Source organism: Ranitomeya imitator, chromosome 9, assembly GCF_032444005.1.
Source record: "Ranitomeya imitator isolate aRanImi1 chromosome 9, aRanImi1.pri, whole genome shotgun sequence".
In the NCBI taxonomy this organism is placed as follows: domain Eukaryota; kingdom Metazoa; phylum Chordata; class Amphibia; order Anura; family Dendrobatidae; genus Ranitomeya; species Ranitomeya imitator.
The window spans coordinates 56,827,564-56,854,668 of NC_091290.1; the positions used below are offsets into that span (position 1 = coordinate 56,827,564).

The following is a 27,105-nucleotide window of genomic DNA, read 5'->3' on the forward strand; positions in this document are numbered from 1 at the left end:
CAAGGGACTATGGCCACCAAGATTGCCCAAATTAACACCGCCAGATTGTTTTTTTTCCCTTTGGGGCCATTTGTGGTGCCGGGTGTACAGTAACAACATTACAGGCACTCCGGAAGAAATTCAGGCCATGACCCCAGACATCCTCTGGAATACATTCAAAAATATAGAATGTTGCATGCAGGTGTGATTGGATGTGAACAGAGGACATTTTCAACACCTGCTTTAAAACAAGTTCCTTGTGAACCAAAGTATGTAACATCCAAAGTCCAGCATGATGGTGTCTTTTAGAAGTTTCAGCTATTTTTCTGGTTAAAGTAGTAAGTGAATCACCCTGGAGTAGTAAACCTTCCAAATTGATGCGAGTTGGGGAGGGGATCTATCCACAGAGGTATAGAATTGTACAGTTGAACCTTGCTACTGGCAGACATAGCAGTAACCTGCTGACAAGATTCACTTTAAAGGAAAATTAGCACATACCTTAGATTCAAATACTAAAATGGAAAAATAAATAAATGATGCCAGACATTGCCTGTATACTTCCAGAGGAGCTTCTAGACAAATGTCTTCCAGCAAAGACTGTAAATCCTATTTTACCATGTTGTACCCATTTTAAAATGAATCCTGCAATTTCAGAAAGTGTAAAGTGTGTAGCCTTGAAAATCCTCAGTGATCACACAAATTTACCTTTATAAGGCCCCAAACACTACAGAATCTAGAGCATTGAATACTGCCGTGTTGCATGCTATAAACCCTTGCTGGGGCAGTCACGACATGACACATGTTGGTCTTGTGGTTTTATTTACATTGACTTTGGGAAGTCTATAAAAATAATTTACATCTAAAGTTTCATCTGCACAGTACTCCGCTTACTCACATGCAGCAGTGCAGTACAATTAGTACCGTAACAAAGGACACCAGAGGAAGCAAAGGAAGGCATTAGAACAACACGCCACATTTAAGGTTTTTCTTTTAATAATGCCTGAAAAAATAATATATCTTCTGCAGTACTTACGCCTCCCCAACTTCTACATAGTTGCACCCAAAAACTCCAGCATGACCTGAGCTCATTGTTCCCCAGCTTCCTTCCGAAAGATTAGCAGTGTTTCTTTCTACAACAGAAGCATAGACTGCTCTTGTGGTGAGCCTAGTAGCCCCAATACTGTCTCACTAGTGAAGTAACCACACATTTTGGGCACCTGAAAAAAAGTACTGGTATTAGTCATTCTAAAGTGCCCTTAGAATGATGTGGTTGGGGTGCTTGGCCTAATGTAGGCACATCAATACTCATACACCCGTACTGTAGTATTTATTTAGCTTTTATAGATTTTGTTGCCCATTTTCTACACCTCCTTTTGCAAGACTTCAGCGATGGTCTTGCATAAGAATACTAAAAGTTTCTTTATATGGGTCTACGGAGCCTAAAATCCTGCCAACCCCACTAACGTACATTTTTTCCATCTTCCTTCCTTGTTATTACTGTTCCTTAAACATGTCCACCAAGCCTAGGATTGTAAAGAAGACCCGTTGGCTCTCCTAACATGTATGCAAGTTTCTGAATCGCTTTTGCAAATGTAAGATTTCAGAATTCTGCAAAAACATTTCTCGGTTACCCTTCCATGAAGTGTTTGTCTAAACTTGCAACTGGGTGTTCACATTTCCTTTGGCAATAGGGTGTGCCCCAGTCATGCAGCCATCATAGTCATAGGATTTCAGAAGGAATAACGGAACAGTATAATGCACAGATCTAGGAAAAGATGCTCCAAAATTGGAATGGGGAAAACAAATAGTTACTCACAGAAAAGGGTCCCCAAGGCTCTCAGACTTTTACATACTTTGTTCCATTTGTCCTAATACATAGGGATAGTCAGAAACAGACACCAAGTAGAAAGCAGCACTGTATTGTTTGTACTTTATGAATACTGATTGATCAAAAAAAAAAAAAAAAAAGCTAAATTAAGAAAAGGCAAATTCAAAAGCATGCAACTAAAATATATCTTAAATGAGGTAAAAGGAAACGATAAGCAGATTTTCCTTTTTATTGTAGTATGTAATGCTTAGGCACGTTGCATGGGAGACTACGCCTAAAAAATAATAAAAACAAAAAATGTTGGCCTCAGACTAAAGTTAAATTTTCCTTTTAAAATAGTTGTCTAGGAGAAGTCTCACAAACCCAAGAATCTATTCATGAAATTAGACAGATTTACATCTACAAAAGAGGTGTGCAAGAGGTGGACAACCCTTGTGTCAAACTGGCAACTTAACATTGCTTTTTTTTTCCTGCTTTAAAAGGCGGACTGGAGTTTACAGGAATATAGAAACATTATAAATTACATAGAATTAGCTTTCATAATCACTACCTATATACAAAAAAACAAAATAAAAAACAAAAACAAAAACAGTTTTAAACTTGTATGTAAAAATAATTCACAGATCGGTACAAACAGATGACATGCAAATTTAAGTTTGATCTGCATATGAAAAATACAAATTTATAATAAAATGCTAGTCCTGTTCAAGCACTGCTGACAAGCATTTTATTTCACATTTAAAAAAAAAAAATCTTAATGTGCATAAAAATAAACTAAAATAGGTAAAAATTTCTAGGTGAAAGTCTGAAGATGAAGATTTTTTTCTCACCTGTTGCTTAAGCAAAACAAAAAGATATGGAGAATATGGCTTTACATTAACAATCTGTCAGAACTGTAGTAATAAATACTTAAATCTCTACCAATAGACATCTGATTTGATTGAAAGAAAGCAAAAGTACAGAAAAAAGGACAGCTGATAAACTTGCTGCAAAAATGAGGAACACCGGAACAAAAATATTAATGTTTGAATCACTTTTGGTAACCTAAATACATTGCGAACATTTACAGGAAGTTATTTTTTATCAAAAGAATATTTCTGTTTGATAAAAAAAGAAAAAAGTGACTATTGTACAAAGTGGAAAAATAATAACGTATGAACTGGTAAATACTTTGGTCACACTAATTGTCAAATAGTTATGCTTTCAAATACATTAGATCTGTGTGCATACACTTTATAAAAACTATTTTTACAACCATTTTAACCATAGTATCACTATTACTGAAGTGGTGAGTTCGTATGTTGTAGGGCACCAGTTTTGTTTAGAATACAATACAATATAAACATACACAAGTCTTATTTCTCAATGTGCAACTTTTTTTTGTTGTTTTTGTTTTTACACGTTTAAGTCTGTACAACACCTTAAAATCTAAAAAGAAAAAAAAAAAAAATGTTGCTGGTCCTGATTCCTTGCAAAGTTAGTGCAGCAGTGACTGGCGTCGACAGGCTTCTGACAAACTCCTCAAGTAACTCCACTTGAAATCCAGAAGTGTAGCAGTCTGCAATCTTCAGCTAAACAGTAGGTATCACACATCATACTGGCCCATTGCTAGATGCTCCATCCAACACAATTGGCTCAGAGACTCTATTAAGAAAAAAAAATATAGTACCATACACATGCATTTAAGACTTTGTACATAAATGATTGAAATTCAGTTTAAAAAAAAAAAAAAAAAAAAAAAGGCAAATTTCCCCTTTCAAAATTGTGAAATTCAAGGCTGCAATTAATCTACAATTCCATCACGTGTGATCCACTGCTTTATGCAGTTCCAAAAATGCGGGTTCAATTCACTTATTCACCTTGTATATACAAATTAACACACAATGGCTTTAAGAAATTGATATACAGCAGTTTCAGCAATAAAAAAATTCTAAGAGAATATGGCAGAAAGTTTTTGCTGTCATCTGAGAGCAGCATGATATGGGGGAAAGAGACACCAACTCCAGTGATGCGTTACTGATTTTATTGAACTAACACAAAATCTAGTATTTTATCAACAGGAGATTATCACTACAAGACTAGATGTCTTGTGCCTCCTGGTCACCCGCCACAATTGGCAGTTTTCAGTGTACATTGTATATTGACAGAAAGCTGGCAATCAGTGGTGTGGGCGGGTTATACAGAGCTCAGCATTTGAGAACGGCTAGATCTGCAGCAGAGAAAACTGATCATATCAACATGACAGCATGCAGACCACTGACAACGCTAGCTAGAATTATGAACTCAGCCTCTGCAAACATGCTGCTCTCAGATTACATAGCAAAAAAACTGCTGACGGATTCTGATTTAAACAAAAAAAAACTTATTTTTCAGACTATAAGACACTGGACCATAAGATGTACCCCGAATTTTCAGAAGGAAAATAGGGAGAAAAAAAATTTAACGTGTCAAATGGGGGTCCGTCTTACAGTCCAAATTCAGCATACTGGGGCGAGGGGGAATCAGCAGCGCTGGTGGCCCGTGGTCACAGGGGGTGTTCGGTGGTCCGGCGATATGACTCATCCCAGAATGCTGCGGAGGGCTCCGTGGGCATTTTATGAAAGCCCGGAGCCCCCGCACATCCATTACTGTGATGCAGTGGCCTCTGGGAAAATGGCCGCTGGGGGCAGGGCATGCTCAGACTGAGATCTCAGGTGCCAAGATCTCAATCTGAGCATGTAATTGGTATATACTTTTGCTGTACCTCTATTTTCTATGCATAGACCTCTGGTCTATGACCCTCTCCTTGACGACCCTGTGGATTTAGGTGTTATTCATGGGTCTGGTGCGGGTATTTTTAGGTTTATATACTCAATCTGAGCATGTGCCTCCCCCGGCGGCCATTTTCCCCAGAGGCCACCGCATTGCAGTAATGGATGTGTGGGGGCTCCGGGATTTCACAAAATGCCCACGGATCCCCTGCACCACAGAGCACCGCCGAACCAGGGAATGGGAAGGAGTGTGATCATCGCCCTGCCGCAGAATCGCCCGACTCCTCCTGCCCGCCACACTACTTGTAAGTATATTCCGACTAAGATGCACCCCCATTTTCCCACAAAAAATTTTGGGGAAAAAAACCTGTATCTTATACTCCGAAAAATACGGCACACACTACTTACTTCTGTTCTGGACTGCTACTGCTTGGCTGTGAGGCTGGAGGATTTTCCATAGCAGAATCAAAGTTCTCCACAACATATTTACAGGCAGAGTCATTAGAGGTAGACAATTTTCCTTCCTCACTACAAAAAAAAAAAAAAATTAAAACAAATACAATTTGCATAAACCCGGCAAACAGTAAAACATGCATTGGGTGCCAATGGTAAGAGGACGTGTACAAAACAAAAAAAACAAAGTTACGTTGCAATATGTAGCGAACGTTTTCACAAATAAAAACAAATGAAAAATGTATCCCAAGGATGCATTTAACAGAAATGAAGGAAAAAAAGGAAGTGAAAAACAAGGAGCTTTAGGCATACAGGGGAATGTATGGAAAACCTGAACAGCGAGGATCTTTAGAGATACATACCAATAGGATTTCAACACTCTGAAGCCAATAGTGAGCAGTGGAAAGGAAAGGAGGAGAAGCAGGCATAAACAGAATGCTACTTAGTACATGTGGTACATGTGACCAGCTCTACCCTCACCTACTGTATTCTCACCCATCCCTTGTAGATTGTGAGCCTTCGCGGGCAGGGTCCTCATTCCTCCTGTACCAGTTATGACTTGTATTGTTTAAGATTATTGTACTTGTTTTCATTAAGTATACCCCTCCTCACATGTAAAGCGCCATGGAATAAATGGCGCTATAACAATAAATAATAATAATAATAATAATAATGTGGTGCTGAGAGGTGTAGGAAGAACTAGATCGATATTACAGTATGGTAATTTACTGCCAGGCCTATAGCTGAGGGGTATGTGTTTATTTCGCTCCAAAACAAAAATTTGTAGTTTAACCCCTTAGTGACGGAGCCAAATTTTTGAAATCTGACCAGTGTCACTTTATGTGGTAATAACTCTGCAACGCTTCAACAAATCCCAGTGATTTTGAGACTTGTTTTTTCGTGACACATTATACTTTATGATAATGGTAAATTTAGGTCAATATGTTTTGTGTTTATAAAAAATATCAAAAATTTGAGAAAAATGTTAAAAATTAGCAATTTTCAAAATTTGAATGATTATCCCTTTAATCCAGATGGTCATACCACAGCAAACCATTAATAAATAACATTTCCCACGTCGGCTTTACATCAGGACCATTTGTAAAATGTTAATTTTTTTTTTTTTTTAGCATTTTAGGAGGTTTAAAATTGTAGCAGCAATTTTTCATTTTTTCAAGGAAATTTACTAAATTTATTTTTTTAGGGACTTATCCATGTTTGAAGTGACTTTAGGGGTCTCATATTGGGAAACCCCCAAACGTGATACCATTTTAAAAACAGCACCCCCTGACATATCAAAAACTGCTGTCAGGTAGTTTATTAACCCTTCAGGTGCTTTACAGAAATTAATGCAAAGTGGCATGACAGAAATGAAAACGTGTATTTTTACCACCTAAATGTCGCTAACTTCTGAACAGATTACTACAGCCGTCAGACTCTAAGGCCGCTATTTGGTCATGAATTGCCATCGCAAACATCAGGACCACACAATCATGATCTGAGTGCACCAATTTGGATAACGAGGGAGCCCCCACACTCTGTTAACCATTTATAATGATGTAGTCACTATTTAAAGCAGCATCTAAGGGGTTAAACAGATTTGGATGGTGCAAACACTGATCGTGGCTGATGCAGAAAGTTGTCAGCTATAGTGTACAACCGACAGATGATGGATTGTCACCTGTATGGGGAGGATATTCTCTTATATCTCAGGTCAGTTAAAAGGCGTATTGGCGGTCATTAAGGGGTTAAGTAACGATAGCCCTACAATAATGAAAGTCAGAAAGGCAAACTTTTAAATGGATGAAGCTAGTCATGGACAAGACAAAAGATGGTTCAACCTAATGATTTCAGCAAAATCAGCTGACAACCGTGTTTGTTCCCTGATGGCCAATGTTGGTGATGATAAATCTGAAATACACAATCCTTTGGCAGCAGCTCATCTCCATCAAGAACACAGGGTTCTGGCAGTGGCTTTATCACCTTTCACGTTTGTATAAGGTTTTTCTCAGGCATGCAAAAATGATAAGTGCCGCTAAATGTATAAGGAAAAAAAAAAAAAAAAAAAAAAAGAGGTTGTCTTATAGGATAGGACATGAATATTAGACTGCCAGCCAGCACACCAACAGCCGTCAGCTCTGGCAGAAGCCAGATGTAACAATGAACGGACAGAACAGCACAGCTCCATTCAATGTGTAGCAGTCACTGCAGAGAACTGCAGATCGGCTCTCATCACAGGGTTACTGTGATGTTCAGTGTTTGGCAGCTGCGCGGTTCAGCTCCAGCATTTACACGTGTGCTGTTGAAGCTGGTAACAACTGCTTAATGGGGGTGCCAAAGTGTCGGGACCCCAAACGATCTGATATTATCGATCTTAAGGATAAGTCAACGATATTAGATGCCCGGACAAATCCTTAAACATTTCTTCTTTGTCTAGGATATACATTTTTCAACCATTTTTGTGTACGAAGTAATGGTAAAAAAAAAAAAAAGTTCCAAACATTAACAGAACCTTTAAAAAGGTAAGAAATCATTTGATAAGAGGGGGGAAAAAAATATATAAAACTTAATTGTGAGTAGATCAGTAGGGTTTATGGTCTTGAGACTCAACAAAATCGATCAAAACCCCCTGTGAAGTGCACTGCTTAGGAGATGGGAGCTCACAGCTCCTGCCTGAGAGCACCCTCACCGCAGAGCACAAATTCAATAGCAAGCATAGGCTTTGTAGTGCATGCCTTCTATTGAATTTGTGCTCAGCTGAGTGCTGAGGGTCCAGTCTTCTGAGCAGTGCACTTTACAGGTTTTTTTGAGGGATCAGTGTGAGTCTTTGGACTTGGAACCACACCGATCCACTTATATAAAGGACGAAAAAAGCAAAGATTTACTCAATTTCACACAGTATTAAAGTGGGTGTTTATTTTAGTTTTTTTAAGATAAGCTTAGAAAAGCTTTAAAAAAAACAAAAACTCATGTATTTTTTTTCCTCAAAGGCACTGTGTGAGGTTTTTTCACTGGCATGATGTGTAGTTTCTATAAGAAGCATATTGGGGTTCAAATGAATGTTTCTAATGGATCAGGGTGGTGAGGCACCCCCTCCCCCAAAAATAGTAACACAGGAATTCATCTCCCAGCATTTACGGAGTAGGATAAATTATTTTATTTTTATTTAATATTGGACACCAACACAAAAAAGGTGACCAGAATCATAAAACGCATCAAAATGCGATCAGTTAGAAAGATGGCAGAAGGCAAAAAGCTACTAAAAAGAATAGTAAAATGCACTAGGTTTCTAGCACTTTGTGGGCCGATGTTAAATTTGGTGCATCTTCACATATTTTTTTTTTAAATGGCCTAGCTTTAAGATGTCTAAATTTAAGCGTAATAATAAATAAGTCCAAATAAAACTAGGTTCAATTAAATTAAATAGTGCAATCAATGAGAGATAATAAAAAACAAAAAACACAACTAAGGGTATGTTCACACGTTCAGGATTTCCATCCTTTTTTTTCAGGACAGTTTTTTTAAAAAACTGCAGCTCTTGGCAGAAAACGCAGGTCCTTTTTTTGTCCTTTTTTGATGCGTTTTTGATGCGTTTTTTGATGCGTTTTTTTATCCTTTTTTTACTGTGTGTTTCCTAGGAAGCTTTTTAGGGCTAAAATGGCTGAAAATACCCTAACCCTACCCCTAACCCTACCCCTACCCCTACCCCTATTCTAACCTTAGTGAAAAAAAAAAAAAAAAATTCTTAATTTTTTTATTGTCCCTACCAATGGGGGTGACAAAGTGGGGGGGGGGGGGTGTCATTTACTATTTTTTTATTTTGATCACTGAGATATAACCTATCTCAGTGATCAAAATGCACTTTGGAGCGAATCTGCCGGCCGGCAGATTCGGCGGGCGCACTGCGCATGCGCCCGCCATTTTGCAAGATGGCGGCGCCCAGGGAGAAGACGGCCGGACGGACACCGGGATGCCGGGTAAGTATAAGGGGGGGGAGATTAGGGCACGGGGGGGCATCGGAGCACTGGGGGGGGGGCATCGGAGCACGGGGGGGGGGGGGGGGGCATCGGAGCACGGGGGGGCGGGATCGGAGCACGGGGGGGCAGCCACACTCCGCCCACGCACTTCCGCCCGCTCCCCCGCACTTCCTGCTGCAGCGGTTCTGCACATCAAATCGCAGTAAAACCCGCAGATATATTTTTGATCTGCGGGTTTTACTGCGATTTTGACCTCACAATGGAGGTCTATGGGTGCAGAACCGCTGCGGTTCAGGAAGAAGAATTGACATGCTCCTTCTTTTTTCCGGGAGCTATTCAGCGCGGCTTTTTTTTTTACAATTTCCGGACCATGTGCACAGTGTGTCCTGTTTTCCATAGGGTACAGTGTACTGGACCCTGCATGGAAAACAGCTGCGGAACCGCAGCGGCAAAACCGCCGCGGTTCCGCGGTAAAAAACGCACTGTGTGAACATGGCCTTAAAGGGTGTCACGAGAGGAGATAAAACATTTTTTGTACTGTCCCTGAACTCAAGACTATAAGGCTGTGTGCACACGATGCAGATTTAGTGCAGATCTGCAGCTTTTTTTTCCTGCGCAGAAACGCTGCAGATCCGCACTGTGATATACAGCACAATGTAAATCAATGTGAAAAAAAAAGCTGTGCACATGGTGCAGAAAAATCTGCGCAAAAAACGCTGCAGATTTAAAAGAAGTGCATGTCACTTTTGTGCAGTTCTGGAGCGTTTCTGCACCCCTCCATGATAAAAATCCGCAGTGGTAAAATCTGCACAAAGACTGCACAAAAACTGCACAAAATCAGCAACAAAAACACACAAACACTGCAAAAAATTTGCACCTGCGGATTCTGCCAGGAGATGCAGATTTAGTGCAGAAAATTCTGCACCACATTTCCTATGTGCGCACATAGCCTAAAAGGTCGAGCTGCCCAGTGCACTGCTATTATCTTCATAGCATTTGTAATTCCGTGTGACAAGAGCTGCTCCTCACTGCTCCCCCCCTCCATTCTGGGACATTACATCACACACCAGTGGGCAGCTACAGCACTGAGTAACAAGCCAGTCCAAGAAGAGGGGGCTTGGCCTGCTCAGATATTTAGAAGCAGCCAGCCCCCATGTCTCCTTCACTGCAACATGAGAGGAGGCGCATAGCTGCCCATAGATTCTAGTAGCAGCCAACCTCCTAACAAGGTCTCCTTTGCTGCAGGGCTACTAGCAAGGAGATCGCCAAGCCCCTTTACATCAGACTACAAAAAGAGGGATTTTTGGTACTCACCGTAAAATCTCTTTCTTGGAGCCTTCTTTGGGGGGGGGACAGATAACCGTGGGTGTATGCTGCTGCTAGGAGGCTGACACTATGCAAAAAAGGAAAATAGCCCCTCCCCGGCAGTATACACCCACCGACAGGCACTGAGCACCTCAGTTGGTGAAAAAAGCAGTAGGAGAAACAACCATCACTAAGAACACATGAGTACCAACTCAATCAGGACTTGTAGGCCCAAACACGGTACCAAGAACAAATAACCAGGGAGGGTGCCATGTCCCCCAATGAAGGCTCCAAGAAAGATTTTACGGTGAGTACCAAAAAACCCTCTTTTATCGCTTCATTGGGGGACACATAACCGTGGGACGTCCAAAAGCAGTCGCGGAAAAGGGTGGGTAGAAGGGAAGCGAGAAAAGGGCTCAGGTCGGCCGGTGTGCGACCACCGACTGCAGTACCTTCCTACCAAAACCTGCATCTGACGAGGTCTGGGTATGAACCCTGTAGAACCTCATGAACGTAAGTAAAGACGACCAGGTGGCAGCCTTGCAAACCTGCAAAGCGGAGGACTGGTGACGAACAGCCCAGGAAGGACCGACAGCTCTGGTGGAGTGGGCCCGTACCCCAGGAGGGGGCCGTGTCTCTCGAGCACGGTAGGATTCAGTTATAGCAGAACGAATCCAGCGAGAAATAGTGGATTTGGACGCTTGAAGGCCTTTCCGGCGACCTTCAGCAATGACCGTCAGATTTGCAAAAATGGGCAATTCTAGATAGATCCGAACGGCCCTGACAACGTCAAGCTTGTGAAGAGACTTCTCCAAGGGGTGAACAGGAGAAGGGCAAAAAGAAAGAAGAATTATATCCTCATTGATGTGGAAAGTGGAAACCACCTTGGGAAGAAATTCGGGGACAGGTCTTAGAACGACCTTGTCCTGATGAAAAATCAGGAAGGGGGAGCGGCAGGATAATGCTGCCAACTCAGAAACTCTACTAATTGAAGTGATGGCAATGAAGAAGGCCACCTTCCAGGAAAGAAAGGAAAAAGACGTCCTGAAGTGGTTCAAAAGGAATGGTCTGAAGGGCACTCCGAACCAAATTGAGGTCCCAAGGTTCCAGCAGAGGACGAAAAGGAGGAGCAAGATGAGCAACTCCTTGCAGAAAAGTCTTCACTTGAGAGACGGAAGCCAAGTCCCTTTGGAAAAGAATGGACAAGGCGGAAACTTGACCCTTTAGGGTACTGAGGGACAAACCTGAGTTGAGACCCGACTGCAGGAAGCCCAGAAAGTCCGGAAGGGAAAAAGTCATGGGAAAGACATTGTGTGTCTCGCACCACCAGAAGAAAGCCTTCGAGTACCTGTGGTAAATGCGAGAAGAAGCGGTCTTCCTGGCTCTGATCATGGTCTGTATGACCTGATGAGAAAAACCAGACTCCCTCAGAACCGCGGCCTCAGCCATGCCGTTAAATGCAGGGACTGAGAAATCTGGTGGAAGAGTGGGCCCTGTGAGAGAAGATCTGAGCGGTCTGGGAGTCTCCAAGGGGTATCCGCGAGCATGTTGACCAGCTCTGCGTACCAGGGGCACCTTGGCCAGTCTGGAGCTATGAGTATGACCGGAATCCCCTCTGGCTGATGGCAAGAGGGTCCCGGGATCTGGCGACAAACTGAGGAACCATGTGGTTCATCCGAGACGCCATGAGGTCGACGTCTGGGGTGCCCCAACGAAGACAAATCTGGTCAAATACTGAGGGCTGGAGAGACCACTCGCCCGCCACCAGGCCCTGGCGGCTGAGGAAGTCAGCTGCCCAGTTTTCGATGCCCGGAATGTGGACAGCTGAAATGACCAGAACGTGACGTTCCACCCTATGACGTATCCTTGCTGCCTCTGCCATTGAGATCCAGAATTGGACGAAGGGAACAGTCCTTCTTGCGGACTATGAAGAGGTTAGAGTAGAACCCCGAAAAACGCTTGTTTGAAGTGACAGGAACGACTACGCTAGCTGTGACCAGGGAAGAGACGGCCTGAAGAAACCCAGGCAGTTGAGACGGTTGCCTTGGTGGACGAGCGAGGAAGAAACTATCTTCTGGAAGGGAAGAAAATTCGATCTTGTAACCGGAGGTAACTACCTCTCTGACCCAGGTGTTGCTGACTACAGACAGCCAGGTGTCCCGGAAGGAAAGAAGTCTGCCTCCCACCCTGGAAGTCATACCAGGTGGGGGCGACCCGTCACTTAGAACAAAATCTATCGGAACGGGAGCCAGAGGACCTGAAAGGTTGGCTCTTAGTTCTCCATCTGGGGGCAGGCTTGTAAGAGGTTCTCCTCCGCTCTCCTGAAGCGGAAGGTTGCTCCTGCTGGGAAGAGGAGTCAGAGGTTCAAAATTGACGAAAGTACCTAAAAGGCCTAGGGCCTTTTTATTGAAGAAACGTTTTGGTCTAGACTGAGGGAGGGTAGTACTTTTTCCTCCTGTGGCATCAGAAATGATCTGGTCTAAGCGAGAGGAGGGTTGCTAGTGTACGGATGAAAGCATACTGTACAGGAAGGAAAGAGCTGCAGCTGAGTCGGTATCTGTGCCCCCGAGTGGAGTAGCATCTGGATAGGAAGCAGAATCCAAGATGGAGGAGGAATAGAGGCCTCGTGGGGAAGGGGGTGGGGTGGGATGGGGGTTAGTGGTTAAGCGCACAGCAAATGACCGGGAAGAGAGAAACCCCCGATAGGTCCAGCGGCAGAAGGGTGCGTGTGAGCGGTGTTAAAATATCACTGGGCGCCAAGAAAGTGCGGGCAATTAGGAGGCGCGGTCGTTCGGCCTGAGCTGAGGTAAAGTGAAAGTAAAAAAGGGGAGCTGCGGCGCTGAATGAACAACGCATGGAATAGACGGCAGGGCAGCGCTGACAGGTCCAGGGGAGGGAAGGGAGCCAGCGTGCAATACAAACAACAATCCCCTTACCCCCGATATATCTTCATTACCTTGATCTTCAGTGCTGTATGAGGGTCGTCCAGGGGCCCAAGGGAAGGCAGGGACGCTGAAGAGCAGAACCCGCTTCCAGGAGATGGCATCAACCCCTTAGGGAAAAAAGGGGGGAGGGTCACCGCTGGTGACAACCGTCTCCCTCTCAGCCCTGTCCGAGGAGAGGGGTGAGGAGGAAATTCGGCAAGGACCGGCCACCAAACTCACCCTGAGGCACCAATGAAGGCACAGGGGAGAAATGTCCTGCCAGCAGGCCTGAGTGTTGCGATGTGGGTGACACCACACTGCTCGCTCAGCCGCTAATAATGGGAAGGCAGAGTGAATTAACACCCCGATTCCCTAGAAGTCGAATCTGAAAAACAAAATAAATAATTAGTAAAACACAACAAACCTGCAAAAGCAAAAAATGATTAGCTGCGGATCTGGGAGATCCAGGTCCGCCTCCTACAGACAACTAGGCACAAACTGAGGTGCTCAGTGCCTGTCGGTGGGTGTATACTGCCGGGGAGAGGCTATTGTTCTTTTCCTTTTATGCATAGTGTCAGCCTCCTAGCAGCAGCATACACCCACGGTTATCTGTGTCCCCAATGAAGCGATAAAGAAAAGGAGACATTATCATGGTGCTGGCATGACAGGAGCTGCTCTTCACTGCTCATTTATTCAGTCTGGGACCTAACAGCATGGAGCTTGCACACTGCTGTAATCAGCCAGTCTCCTGATAAACGCTATTTCATGCATAGAACAGGGTGTGTGGCCACCCCCCTCTTCTACCATGGCTGTTATTCACAGGGGGAGCTGTATACTGATGTGTGAAGTAATGTCCCAAGTGGGAGGAGAGGGGAGCAGCTCCTGTCACACAGAATTACTAGTGTTATAAAGATTACAGAAGTGCACTGGGCAGCTCATCTTTATATAGTTTGAGGGTAGAGACAGTACAATTTTTTTTTACATTTCTCCACAGTACCCCTTTAAGGAGAAAGTTAAGCATTTTCTAATGAAAACATTTGGCACAGGTTTTGGCACACACCTATTTTTCACTAAAATGTACAACTTCTTCAGATTTTAAGTTGCCTGTCACTTTTGTAAAAGATGCCTAGGGCTTATCGATCAACCAGGAGCCAACAAAAAGGCCCAAATCATTCATGCCACTGTTCTGTTGGCATTTAGTTCAGTTTGTGACACATTGCCATACTAAGGCCACGTGCACACCTCCAATATTTTACTTCGGTTTTTGTAGGTCAAAAGTCAGGAGTGGAACACTCAGAGAAAAATATAATAGAAACACATCACCACTTCTGTATTGATCACCCACTCCTAGTTTACAAATACAGAGGTAAAAAAACAAAAATCCTCAAATGTACACTGCAGAGGAGGAGCTAATTTTGTTATTTGCATAGTGTCAGCCTCCTAGTGGCAGCAGCATACACCCATGGTTCCTGTGTCCCCCAATGAGAGGCGATAAAGAAAACAAAAATCCTCAAATGTGCATCTGGCCTAAAGGTACCATCACACTAGACGATATCGCTAGCGATCCGTGACGTTGCAGCGTCCTGGCTAGCGATATCGTCCAGTGTGACCGGCAGCAGCGATCAGGCCCCTGCTGTGATATCGCTGGTCGGGGAAGAAAGTCCAGAACTTTGTTTCGTCGCTGGATCTCCCGCTGACATCGCTGAATCGGCGTGTGTGACGCCGATTCAGCGATGTCTTCGCTGGTAACCAGGGTAAACATCGGGTTACAAAGCGCAGGGCCGCGCTTAGTAACCCGATGTTTACCCTGGTTACCATCGTTAAAGTAAAAAAAACAACCACTACATACTTACCTACCGCTGTCTGTCCCCGGCGCTCTGCTTCTCTGCTCTGGCTGTGAGCACAGCGGCCGGAACGTCACCGCTCTGCTTTCCGGCTGCCTGGCGCTCACAGCCAGACCAGAGAAGCAGAGCGCCGGGGACAGACAGCGGTAGGTAAGTATGTAGTGTTTGTTTTTTTTACTTTAACGATGGTAACCAGGGTAAACATCGGGTTACTAAGCGCGGCCCTGCGCTTAGTAACCCGATGTTTACCCTGGTTACCAGCATCGTTGGTCGCTGGAGAGCGGTCTGTGTGACAGCTCTCCAGCGACCAAACAGCGACGCTGCAGCGATCCGGATCATTGTCGGTATCGCTGCAGCGTCGCTTAGTGTGACGGTACCTTAAGGTGAGCATTCCAGGGGGCTTCTGTTTAAACTGACAGCCTTAGAGCATTTTAGAAAAAAGCTGGACAGTTTTCTAAAGTCTCTAAAAGAATGTAAGAAAAATAAGTGCCAAAATCACAAAAAGTTAGAAATAAGAAATTTATAAATATTTGTTCCATTAACCCCTTTACCCCCAAGGGTGGTTTGCACGTCAATGACCAGGCCAATTTTTACAATTCTGACCACTGTCCCTTTATGAGGTTATAACTCCGAAACGCTTCAACGGATCCTGGTGATTCTGACATTGTTTTCTCGTGACATATTGTACTTCATGATAGTGGTAAAATTTCTTTGATAGTACCTGCGTTTATTTGTGAAAAAAACGGAAATTTGGCGAAAATTTTGAAAATTTCGCAATTTTCAAACTTTGAATTTTTATGCAATTAAATCACAGAGATATGTCACACAAAATACTTAATAAGTAACATTTCCCACATGTCTCCTTTACATCAGCATAATTTTGGAACCAATTTTTTTTTTTGTTAGGGAGTTATAAGGGTTAAAAGTTGACCAGCAATTTCTCATTTTTACAACACCATTTTTTTTTAGGGACCACGTCTCATTTGAAGTCATTTTGAGGGGTCTATATGATAGAAAATGCCCAAGCGTGACACCATTCTAAAAACTGCACCCCTCAAGGTGCTCAAAACCACATTCAAGAAGTTTTTTAACCCTTCAGGTGTTTAATAGGAATTTTTGGAATGTTTAAATAAAAATGAACATTTAACTTTTTTACACAAAAAATTTACTTCAGCTCCAATTTGTTTTATTTTACCAAGGGTAACAGGAGAAATTGGACCCAAAAAGTTGTTGTCCAATTTGTCCTGAGTACGCTGATACCCCATATGTGGCAGTAAACCACTGTTTGGGCGCATGGGAGAGCTCGGAAGGGAAGGAGCGCAGTTTGACTTTTCAATGCAAAATTGACAGAAATTGAGATGGGACGCCATGTTGCGTTTGGAGAGCCACTGATGTGCCTAAACATTGAAACCCCCCACAAGTGACACCATTTTGGAAAGTAGACCCCCTAAGGAACTTATCTAGAGGTGTGGTAAGCACTTTGACCCACCAAGTGCTTCACAGAAGTTTATAATGCAGAGCCATAAAACAAAATTTTTTTTCCACAAAAATTATATTTTAGCCCCCAGTTTTGTATTTTTCCAAGGTTAGCAGGAGAAATTGGACCCTAAATGTTGTTGTCCAATTTGTCCTGAGTACGCCGATACCCGATATGTGGGGGGAACCACCGTTTGGGCGCATGGGAGGGCTCGGAAGGGAAGGAGCATCATTTGGAATGCAGACTTAGATGGATTGGTCTGCAGGCGTCACATTGCGTTTGCAGAGCCCCTAATGTACCTAAACAGTAGAAACCCCCCACAAGTGACACCATTTTGGAAAGTAGACCCCCTAAGGAACTCATCTTGATGTGTTGTGAGAGCTTTGAACCCCCAAGTATTTCACTACAGTTTATAACGCAGAGCCGTGAAAATAAAAAATCTTTTTGTTTTCCCACAAAAATTATTTTTTAGCCCCCAGTTTTGTATTTTCCCAAGGGTAACAGGAGAAATTGGTCCACAAAAGTTGTTGTCCTATTTGTCCTGAGTACGCTGATACCCCATATGTTGGGGTAAACCCCTGTTTGGGCACACAGGAGAGCTCGAAGGGAAGGAGCACTGTTTTACTTTTTCAACGCAGAATTGGCTGGAATTGAGATCGGACGCCATGTCGTGTTTGGAGAGCCCCTGATGTGCCGAAACAGTGGAAACCCCCCAATTATAACTGAAACCCTAATCTAAACACACCCCTAACCCTAATTCCAACGGTAACCCTAACCACACCTCTAACCCTGACACACCCCTAACCCTAATCCCAACCCTATTCCCAACTGTAAATGTAATCTAAACCCTAACCCTAACTGTAGCCCCAACCCTAACTGTAGCCCCAACCCTAACTGAAGCCCCAGCCCTAACCCTAGCCCTAATGGGAAAATGGAAATAAATACATTTTTTTTTATTTTTCCCTAACTAAGGGGGTGATGAAGGGGGGTTTGATTTACTTTTATAGCGAGTTTTTTAGCGGATTTTTATGATTGGCAGCCGTCACACACTGAAAGACCCTTTTTATTGCAAAAAATATTATTTGCAATACCACATTTTGAGAGCTATAATTTTTCCATATTTTGGTCCACAGAGTCATGTGAGGTCTTGTTTTTTGCGGGACGAGTTGACGTTTTTATTGAAAACATTTTTGGGCACGTGACATTTTTTGATCGCTTTTTATTCCGATTTTTGTGAGGAAGAATGACCAAAAGCCAGCTATTCATGAATTTCTATTGGGGGAGGCGTTTATACCGTTCCGCGTTTGGTAAAATTGATAAATCAGTTTTATTCTTCGGGTCAGTACGATTACAGCAATACCTCATTTATATCATTTTTTTATGGTTTGGCGCTTTTATACGATAAAAACTATTTTACAGAAAAAATAATTATTTTTGCATCGCTTTATTCTCAGGACTATAACTTTTATATTTTTTTGCTGATGATGCTGTATGGCGGCTCTTTTTTTGCGGGACAATATGACGCTTTCAGCGGTACCATGGTTATTTATATCTGTCCTTTTGATCGCGTGTTATTCCACTTTTTGTTCGGCGGTATGATAATAAAGCGTTGTTTTTTGCCTCTTTTTTTTCTTACGGTGTTTACTGAAGGGGTTAACTAGTGGGACAGTTTTATAGGTCGGGTCGTTACGGACGCGGCGATACTAAATATGTGTACTTTTATTGTTTTTTTTTTTATTTAGATGAAGAAATGTATTTATGGGAATAATTTTTTTTTTTTTTTCATTATTTTGGAATATTTTTTTTTATTTTTTTTACACATTTGGAAAATTTTTTTTTAACTTTTTTACTTTGTCCCAGGGGGGGACATCACAGATCAGTGATCTGACAGTTTGCACAGCACTCTGTCAGATCACTGATCTGACATGCAGCGCTGCAGGCTTCACAGTGCCTGCTCTGAGCAGGCTCTGTGAAGCCATCTCCCTCCCTGCAGGACCCGGATCCGCGGCCATCTTGGATCCGGGGCTGGAGGGAGCAGGGAGGGAGGTGAGACCCTCGCAGCAACGCGATCACATCGCGTTGCTCCGGGGGTCTCAGGGAAGCCCGCAGGGAGCCTCCTCCCTGCGCGGTGCTTCCCTGCACCGCCGGCACATCGCGATCATCTTTGATCGCGGTGTGCCAGGGGTTAATGTGCCGGGGGCGGTCCGTGACCGCTCCTGGCACATAGTGCCGGATGTCAGCTGCGATAAGCAGCTGACACCCGGCCGCGCTCCCCCCGTGAGCGCGGCCGATCGGCTATGACGTACTATCCTGTCCAGGGTCAGATAAGCCCAGGGCACCTCGACGGGATAGTACGTCTAAGGTCACAGAGGGGTTAAATTAAATGTAGGAAAAAACTTAAGTGCATAATTAAGCTGTTGCACTTTTGGTTTACCTTTTAAATACTGCAGTCTCTGTTTTTGCATCAACGGTAAGGCTGAGGGTTTCCTTCATACTGCCATTCATCACAGTTTCTGTCATCTGATCTGTATTCTCGACCTCTTCACCATCAGAGCTAGCATCCATTGCAACAGTAACTATTAGGTTAAAAAAATATATTTGTTCTTGTCAATGAGTCACACCAGAAATCTAAAAAAAACAAACAAACAAAACAAGTCCTTTCCTTTCCTATACTTTGGCAGAAGTGCAACATTTCAGGACCTTGTAAAAGGCAGTCCGCAAAGAATGAAGAAAAAAAAAAAGCATTTCCAAGGAAATTTTTTTTTTTTTTTGCATTTAATTTTTACGTTTAAGTGTTCATGCAACAAAATAATTATTATATTCAAGAAGCCACAACTCAAGAAAGAAAATGGGCTAGGAATGATTGGATACTTTTAATTTAACAATGCAAGTGTCTGTTAAAGGGGCATTCTGCAAGTGACTGCAGAATGGAGGATACAGAGTGTGCATGACTGCCTGCTTCATCTGGCAACTGATGGGAACATTGCATTGTTAGGATTTACCTCTACAGAAATCCCAGTGGAATTCACCGTTAAATCAAAGGGGAGAAAGGTGAAGCAGTCAAACCCTAACACATCACAAAAGTTCAATGGCTGTTTACTTTCAGTTTGTGCAGATGCATTGACGCTCAAAGGATCCATTTGCTCTGTACTGGTTTCCATTTCCACAGGAGAGTTACTTCTTGCATTTTCTTTTGCACTGGATAAATAATGACATTTTTAGGATACATATATATTTTCGGCGCATGCATGCTTTATTACAGTTTTTTTTATGCAAAAAAAAAATTGTGAACTGTAGACTAGAAATTACAAAGATTTTTATAGGGGCCAGGTCGCCAATCTGAATACTTGGTTTAAGTTTTAGGGGCAACTTAATGTGGGTCTAATGACATCCTACATTCTAACAGTGTCTGCTGCTTTACTTAACTAACCCGATAGACGCTGTGAAGTCCGTAAAGGAGGCCCAACCAGATTCTTTAGCTGACAGTGGCTCTTCTGTGCTCCAAACGTCCGATCCCACCGAATCCAGGCCAGCCACATGTGCAGTGTCCATTGGGATATCAAAGTTTGCTGGCCAGTTACTTGCTAAAAAGAGAGTAATACAGCTGTGTACAGTTACAAAAATATTGCCATTTTTTAAGGGCAGTTCCACACCTTTCTACAGGTTGCACGCAGTATAGCAACTCGGTCCCATTTACTTCAATGGAGCAAAGTTGCAATACTAGACTGAAAAGGTACAGTCCATGTCCATTTTTGTAAAAATGTTTGAGGACACCTTTAGCAGAAATATCAGGAAACAAAAATGGCACTAACAAAATAAAAAAAACAGACGATTTCAGTAGGTCCATGGGCTAATGCCTTTATTTAACCCCTTAACAACTGCAGATATGAATTAGAACAACAGCCGCTAAGAGTACTCATTCCATGAAGGGTGTGGTTTCCAAAATGGGGTCACTTGTGGGGGGTTACCACTAGAGATGGGCGGACACCTGGATGTTTGGATCCGGCCAAATGGTTACAAAAAGTTTGGGTACCAGAACAGTAGCCGGACCCGAACCCCATTCACTTGAATGAGGCCCAAGCATCAAGTGTTTGCTGCGCTGCAATGGGCATGACAAGAGCAGCAAAATCGCTTCTGATCAGCAGTGAAATCATCCCCGACGGTCAGAGCCGTGGTTCCCACATTGATAAAAGACAGCGGGGAGCGCTCAGCTGTGATCGGAGGTATAAAGTTCACCTCCGGCCACTGGTATCAGCTGATTGATAGTGGCAGCAGGTCTTGAGACTACTGCTCCCATCAATAACAGCGACAGCAGGAGCCCTCCCCACCCCAGCCTAACAATAGCAGCCTGCAGGTGCCCAGAAAAAGCACAAATTAGATGCGCCAATTCTACCTTTGTATTGTCTGGCACATCAAGACCAGAGGTTAGTAATGGAGAGGCGTCTAAGACGCCCCTATTGGTAACCCCATAGTCCTACTGTATGGTAAACTTTATACCTCCGATCACAGCTGAGCGCTCCCCGCTGTCTTTTGACAGTGTGGGAACTGCAGCTCTCAGACCAGCGGGGATGATTTCACCATCAATCAGAAGCGGTGTTTGCGTGACAAACACCCGGTGTTCGGGCAGTCGAACCTGAACAGTAACACGGACTCCCTGATGAAGTCAGTGTATGGTGACCGTGCCCGAACAGTAGGTGTTTGGTACGGACGCCAAACTTTACTTTTCGGGTTTGCCTATCTCTAGTTACCACTGTTTAGGGACATCAGGGGCTTTCCAAACGCAACATGGCGTCTGCTAATTATCATAAAAAATGTCAAATGGTGCTTTTTCCTTCCGAGCTGTGCACCCAAACAGATTTCCTCCACAAATAAGGTATTGGCGTGTTCAGGAGCAATTGCACAACACGTTTTGGGGTCCATTTTCTCCTGTTAACCTTGTGAAAATAAAGTTTGAGTCTTACCGTATAAACTAGAGTATAAGCCGTCCCGCATATAAGCTGACCCCCCTAATTTTGCCACAAAAAATCTGGGAAAACTTAATGACTCGAGTATAAGCCTAGGGTGGGAAATGCAGCAGCTACCGGTAAATGTCAAAAGTAAAAATGGATACCAATAAAAGTAAAATTAATTGAGACATAAGTAGGTTAAGTGTTTTTGAATATCCATATTGAATCAGGAGCCCCATATAATGCTCCATAAAGTTTATGATGGACCCATAAGATGCTCCATATTAAAATATGCCCCATATAATCCTGCATAAAGGCTAACCTCTTCATGACCTTGGGATTTTCAGTGTTCGTTTTTGCTCCCCTACTTCCCAGAGCCATAACTTATTTTTCTGTCAATTTGGCCATGTGAGGGCTTATTTTTTGCGAAACAAGTTGTGCTTTTGAACGACATCATTGGTTTTACCATGTCGTGTACTAGAGAACGGGAAAAAAATTCCAAGTGTGGTGAAATTGCAAAAAAGTGCAACCCCACCCTTGTTTTTTTGTTTGGCTTTTTTACTAGGTTCACTAAATGCTAAAACTGACCTGCCATTATGATTCTCCAGGTCATTACAAGTTCATAGACACCAAACATGACTAGGTTCTCTTATCTAAGTGGTGAAAAAATAATTCCAAACTTTGCTATAAAAAAAAAAAAAAAAAAAAAAAAAAAAGGCAAGCACCTTTTCCGATACCCGTAGCGTCTCCATTTTTTATGATATGGGGTCGGGTGAGGGCTTATTTTTTGCGTGCCGAGCTGGCGGTTTTAATGATAGCATTTTAGTGCAGATACGTTCTTTTGATCGCCCGTTATTACATTTTAATGCAATGTCGCGGCAACAAAAAAAAAAAAAAATTAATTCTGGCGTTTCAAATTTTTTTCTCGCTATACTGTTTAGCAATCAGGTTAATCCTTTTTTTTTTATTGATAGATCGGGCGGTTCTGAACACGGCGATACCAAATATGTGTAGGTATGATTTTTTTTTTATTGATTTATCTTGAATGGGGCGAAAGGGGGTTGATTTAAATTGTTTTTTTTTTTTAACTTTTGCCATGCTTTAATAGCCTCCATGGGAGGCTAGAAGCTGGCACAACTGGATCGGCTCTGCTACATAGCAGCGATCATCAGATCGCTGCTATGCAGCAGAAACGCAGGTGTGCTATGAGCACCGACCACAGGGAGGCGCTCACAGCAGGCCGGCATCAGTAACCATAGAGGTCTCAAGGACCTCTACGGTTACCCTTCTGATGCATCGCTGAACCCCAGATCATGTGACGGGGGTCGGCAATGCGCTCATTTCCGGCCGCCCGGCAGCTCAGGTTAAATGCCGCTGTCAGCGTTTGACAGCGGCATTTAACTAGTTAATACCGGCAGGTGAATCGCGATTTCACCCGCCGCTATTGCGGGCACAGGTCAGCTGTTCAAATCAACTGACATGTCCCGGCTTTGATGCAGGCTCACCGCCGGAGCCCTGCATCAAAGAGGGGGATCTGACCTCGGACGTACTATCCCGTCCGAGGTTAATAATGGCCCCATAAGATGCTCCAGACACATTTGTCCAATATAATGCTGCACAAATAGGGATTTTTGTGTACTCACCGTAAAATCCTTTTCTCCGAGCCATTCATTGGGGGACACAGACCATGGTGTATGCTGCTGCCACCAGGAGGCTGACACTAAGTAATACAAAGAAAAAGTTAGCTCCTCCCCTGCAGTATACACCCTCCTGCTGGCTCCCAGCTAACCAGTTCGGTGCAAAAGCAGTAGGAGATCAATAACGACATATAAGCGTAAAGCATGACACATTATATATAAGAGTATAACATATCAAAAGATAAAAACAAAGCATAAGCTAATAACAGGGTGGGAGCTGTGTCCCCCAATGAATGGCTCGGAGAAAAGGATTTTACGGTGAGTACACAAAAATCCCTATTTCTCCTTCGCCTCATTGGGGGACACAGACCATGGGACGTCCCAAAGCAGTCCCTGGGTGGGGACAACATCACTTCAGGCCGTGTAGCCGCTACTTACAAGTGCGCCACCGCGGCCTGCAAAGTCCACCTGCCCAGACTCACATCTGTGGAAGTGAGTGAATTATAGTGCTTCAAGAATGCATGCGGCCTGGAGGAATTCGCAAGCCTGCGGTCGTGCTTGCCGACGTCTGGCGCCTAGAGCCCTCAGACAGGGAGATAGGCTGGCATCTAGCGCGAAAGGACTCCTGGATGGAGAAAAGAATCCACCAGGCTAACGTGGCCGAAGGAAAACGGCTAAACCCTTCCTGCGACCGTCAGGAAGCCTACTTACCATCGAAAAACCCGAGTAAAATGTCCAACCTTTGGAAGGACGTCGTCCTCGATACGTACCCACTCGGAGCACTCGCTTCTTCCAGATTATGGAGAACCCATTTCGCTTTGTGGACTAGAGCCGAAGGAGATGAGAGGACGATGCCCCTGCAACAGTGGAGATATAATACCCCTTGGCAACGAGGGAAGGGGATGGCTAGAGGGCAACCTTGCCTTGAAGGTAATAAGGAAAAAAGATAAAGAACAGAGCGTCGAGATCTGAAGACTCATCAGGAGGACAAGAACGCAGAGAAAGAAGGGGAGAGACCCTCCCTGATAGAAAAGTCTATCCGGATCAGAAAAGGAGTCCACTGTAAGATGCCCAGGACCATTAAGGTCCCACGGATTTAACGGTACGCGGTAGGGAAGAACTACAGGTTGAGGCCTGCAAGAAAGACCATATTTCCAGCTTGAGACAATAAGCCGGAAAAATACTAGTACCGCAAGCGAGAAAAAAACCTGACATGGTCAGTGCGGGTCTCCCGGGATCACTGGGGCCCTACCCGCTTCCGAAAAGGATTCAGACGTAGTGGAAGAGGGGTTATGGAAATTGGTACCATGGAAGAATAGATCATGCACTGCAATGGTCTTGGATCGCGAGGCCAAACCATGAACTGGAGTACATTGGCGTTCAGTTTGGACGCCATCCGAACTACCTCTGGAGTACTCCAGTGAAGGCAGTTCCGATGGAAGATTTCCGAGTGAAGTTCCCACTCACTTGAGGAAAAACCTGGACGGCTGAATATGTCTGCCGCCCAGTGTTCTACTCCAGGGAATGTACTGTTGAGATCACCGAAGATAGAACTCGGCCCATCAGAGAGTGCGAGGTACCTTAGCCATGGCGCTTGACTGAGGGTACTTGCTAGATGGCTAACTTGGGGCACAGCCGAGGCATTATCCAACTGAAGACCCACCAGAAGGCAGAGGGCCTGCTGAAGGAATAGCCGTACCGTTCGGATCTACAGAGAGATGATCGGGAGAAGAAAACTGGCAATGGTATCTCCCAATAGCCCTTGGGCCAGGAGAAGGCTCTGGAAGAGAAAAGCTCAGAGACTACCCTTTGAGAGCCTGATTGACTTGCAGAAAACGAGCGCAGCGAAGGAAACCGCTTCCGTAGACGTCCTTTCCCTCAGAACCCTCCTAGCGAATTGAAAGAACCGAGGGAATGAGAGATCGAGTGCGCAAGCTCCCTGTAGAAGGGCCACGACCTAGACCTGAGAGAGAATAACCATCCTTCTTGGGCAGGATCATCCTCAAAGAGGATCTGTTGGGCTGAGAATGAGGAAAAAAAACTTGTCTAAGTTTAGCTGCTAGCCCAATAGAGAGGTTATTGCAAGTGATATGGTCGACTCAGCGTAGTCCTAGGAGAGCGGCTACAAAGTCGACCAAATAGGGCAGGACGACCATGCTTCTAAGGTGCAAGAAGAACATGACAACCGTCATGAACCTTGCGACCACTCTGGTGTGGTAGCCAGGCAGAAGGGCCAGGTCGTGAAAATACTGTTCGCGAATGGAAAGGCGAAGAGATTATAGTAGAGAGGAGAAATAGGTATGTGAGGGTAAGAGTCCCGAATGACGATGGATGCCAGAAAACAACCACGTTTCTCTGTTGAAGAAGTGGCTGAGCGGAGGAACTCCATCCGAAAAAAGAAAGGGCCCTGCCAAAGGTTGTTAGAAGTTTGGGGTCCAGGAATGGAGATACTTTTCATTCCCTCCATTTTGGAACCAAGATCCCTTAGATCTAGACTGTCCTGGCCAATGCTTCCACTGCTGGTTGAGCCTGAAGAAGAGATACGATCCCTTGCTAGTCTCCCGCTCAGAAGATTTGATTGGCCAGCTATACTGTGGAACGAAGTAGATAAGGTCTGGGACCCGGAGACTTTCATTCTCTCCCTTTGGTCAAGCAACCCATGTGGCGGCTAAGGAAGGGTAGAGCGCTGAACCCGAAAACACAAGACGGAACAAACTAGATTTGCTATCCGACCGTCTGTGGATTCTTAATTGATGATACACCGGCCAGGATACTGGTAGGAATACCGCAAGAAATTCTGCCCGGCGAGTCTGCCAAGTGACAGAATGCGGGACTGTAACCAGCAGGTCTCTGCCATCGTCGTGCAGAGAAGAAAATAAGGAAAAACCTCGATCCACCATCTTCTTAACAGAGAAGTGGAGAGGAATCGTCCACTTTCTTGCATCTGATACAAAGGGGGGAAAAACCTCCTTGTTGGGACGCCACAAATGTGGACGCCACATCCCCAGAATTGAGGTTTCCGAGTGGACAGGGCAGGTTGTGGCGATAGACCTGGATGCAGAAGAAGATACATGGAGGCGACACTCCGTGTGTTCGTCTGTTGAAGGTGTGGGGGGAAATCGGAGCCAGGGACCCGTCGCCCATAAAATTCCGACCAGGTATGGTATCCTACTTAGAGGTCTTCCAGTGCATCACCGTCAAATGTTGATGGAGATTTTCTAGAACCTGTACGTTTTTCTAGAATACTTGCGGCCCCTGCTAGCCGACGGCTCCCATTGTAGGAGAGGGAGCATGTGAGTGCTCCAGAGCTCAGTTAGGGTGACCAGCTTAGGATAGATGATGTGCCCTTAAGACCAGTAAATACTGGTCATGCGCCTTTAAGGCTAGGGGTTACTGGCCATGAGCCTTTAAGGCCAGGGAATACTGGTCTTGTGCCTTTTGTAAGATGACATACTGTTCATGTGCCTTTAAAAGCAGGGCATGCTGAAATCCAGGAGATAATGGTCATTTGCCCTTAAAACCAGGGTATGCTGGTCATTTGCGTTTAAGACCAGGGCGTACTGGTCCTGAGCCTTTAAGTCCAGGGCATAATGGTCACGTGCCTTAAAGACCAGGGCATACTGGTCGTGTGCCTTTAAAAGCCAGGGCATACTGGACATGAGCCTTTAAGACCAGGGCATACTGGTCATGTGCCTTGAATAAATAATAATAATAATAATAATAATTTTATTTATATAGCGCCAACATATTCCGCAGCGCTTTACAAATTATAGAGGGGACTTGTACAGACAATAGACATTACAGCATAACAGAAATACAGTTCAAAACAGATACCAGGAGGAGTGAGGGCCCTGCTCGCAAGCTTACAAACTATGGGGAAAAGGGGAGACACGAGAGGTGGATGGTAACAATTGCTTTAGTTATTCGGACCAGCTATAGTGTAAGGCTCAGGTGTTCATGTAAAGCTGCATGAACCAGTTACCTG

The 27,105-nt window shown here is 44.1% G+C and overlaps 1 protein-coding gene across 12 annotated transcripts in view; it reads right to left on the minus strand.

Moving 5' to 3' along the window:
- Window positions 1-781: 781 nt before the first annotated feature.
- PPP6R3 (protein phosphatase 6 regulatory subunit 3) overlaps window positions 782-27,105 on the minus strand; it is a 114,785-nt gene continuing 88,461 nt past the window's right edge. For 6 of the 12 annotated variants that reach the window (XM_069740349.1, XM_069740354.1, XM_069740347.1 and 3 more), the window contains 6 exons: window positions 19,968-20,121; window positions 19,638-19,735; window positions 18,972-19,113; window positions 5,373-5,390; window positions 4,966-5,085; window positions 782-3,451 (listed from right to left, as the gene is read on the minus strand). In XM_069740349.1, the coding sequence (XP_069596450.1) occupies window positions 3,400-3,451; window positions 4,966-5,085; window positions 5,373-5,390; window positions 18,972-19,113; window positions 19,638-19,735; window positions 19,968-20,121 (584 nt within the window). In that variant the 3' untranslated portion in view covers window positions 782-3,399. The remainder of the gene's footprint in view (window positions 3,452-4,965; window positions 5,086-5,372; window positions 5,391-18,971; window positions 19,114-19,637; window positions 19,736-19,967; window positions 20,122-27,105) is intronic. The other 6 variants (XM_069740355.1, XM_069740356.1, XM_069740358.1 and 3 more) reach the window with 1 other exon arrangement.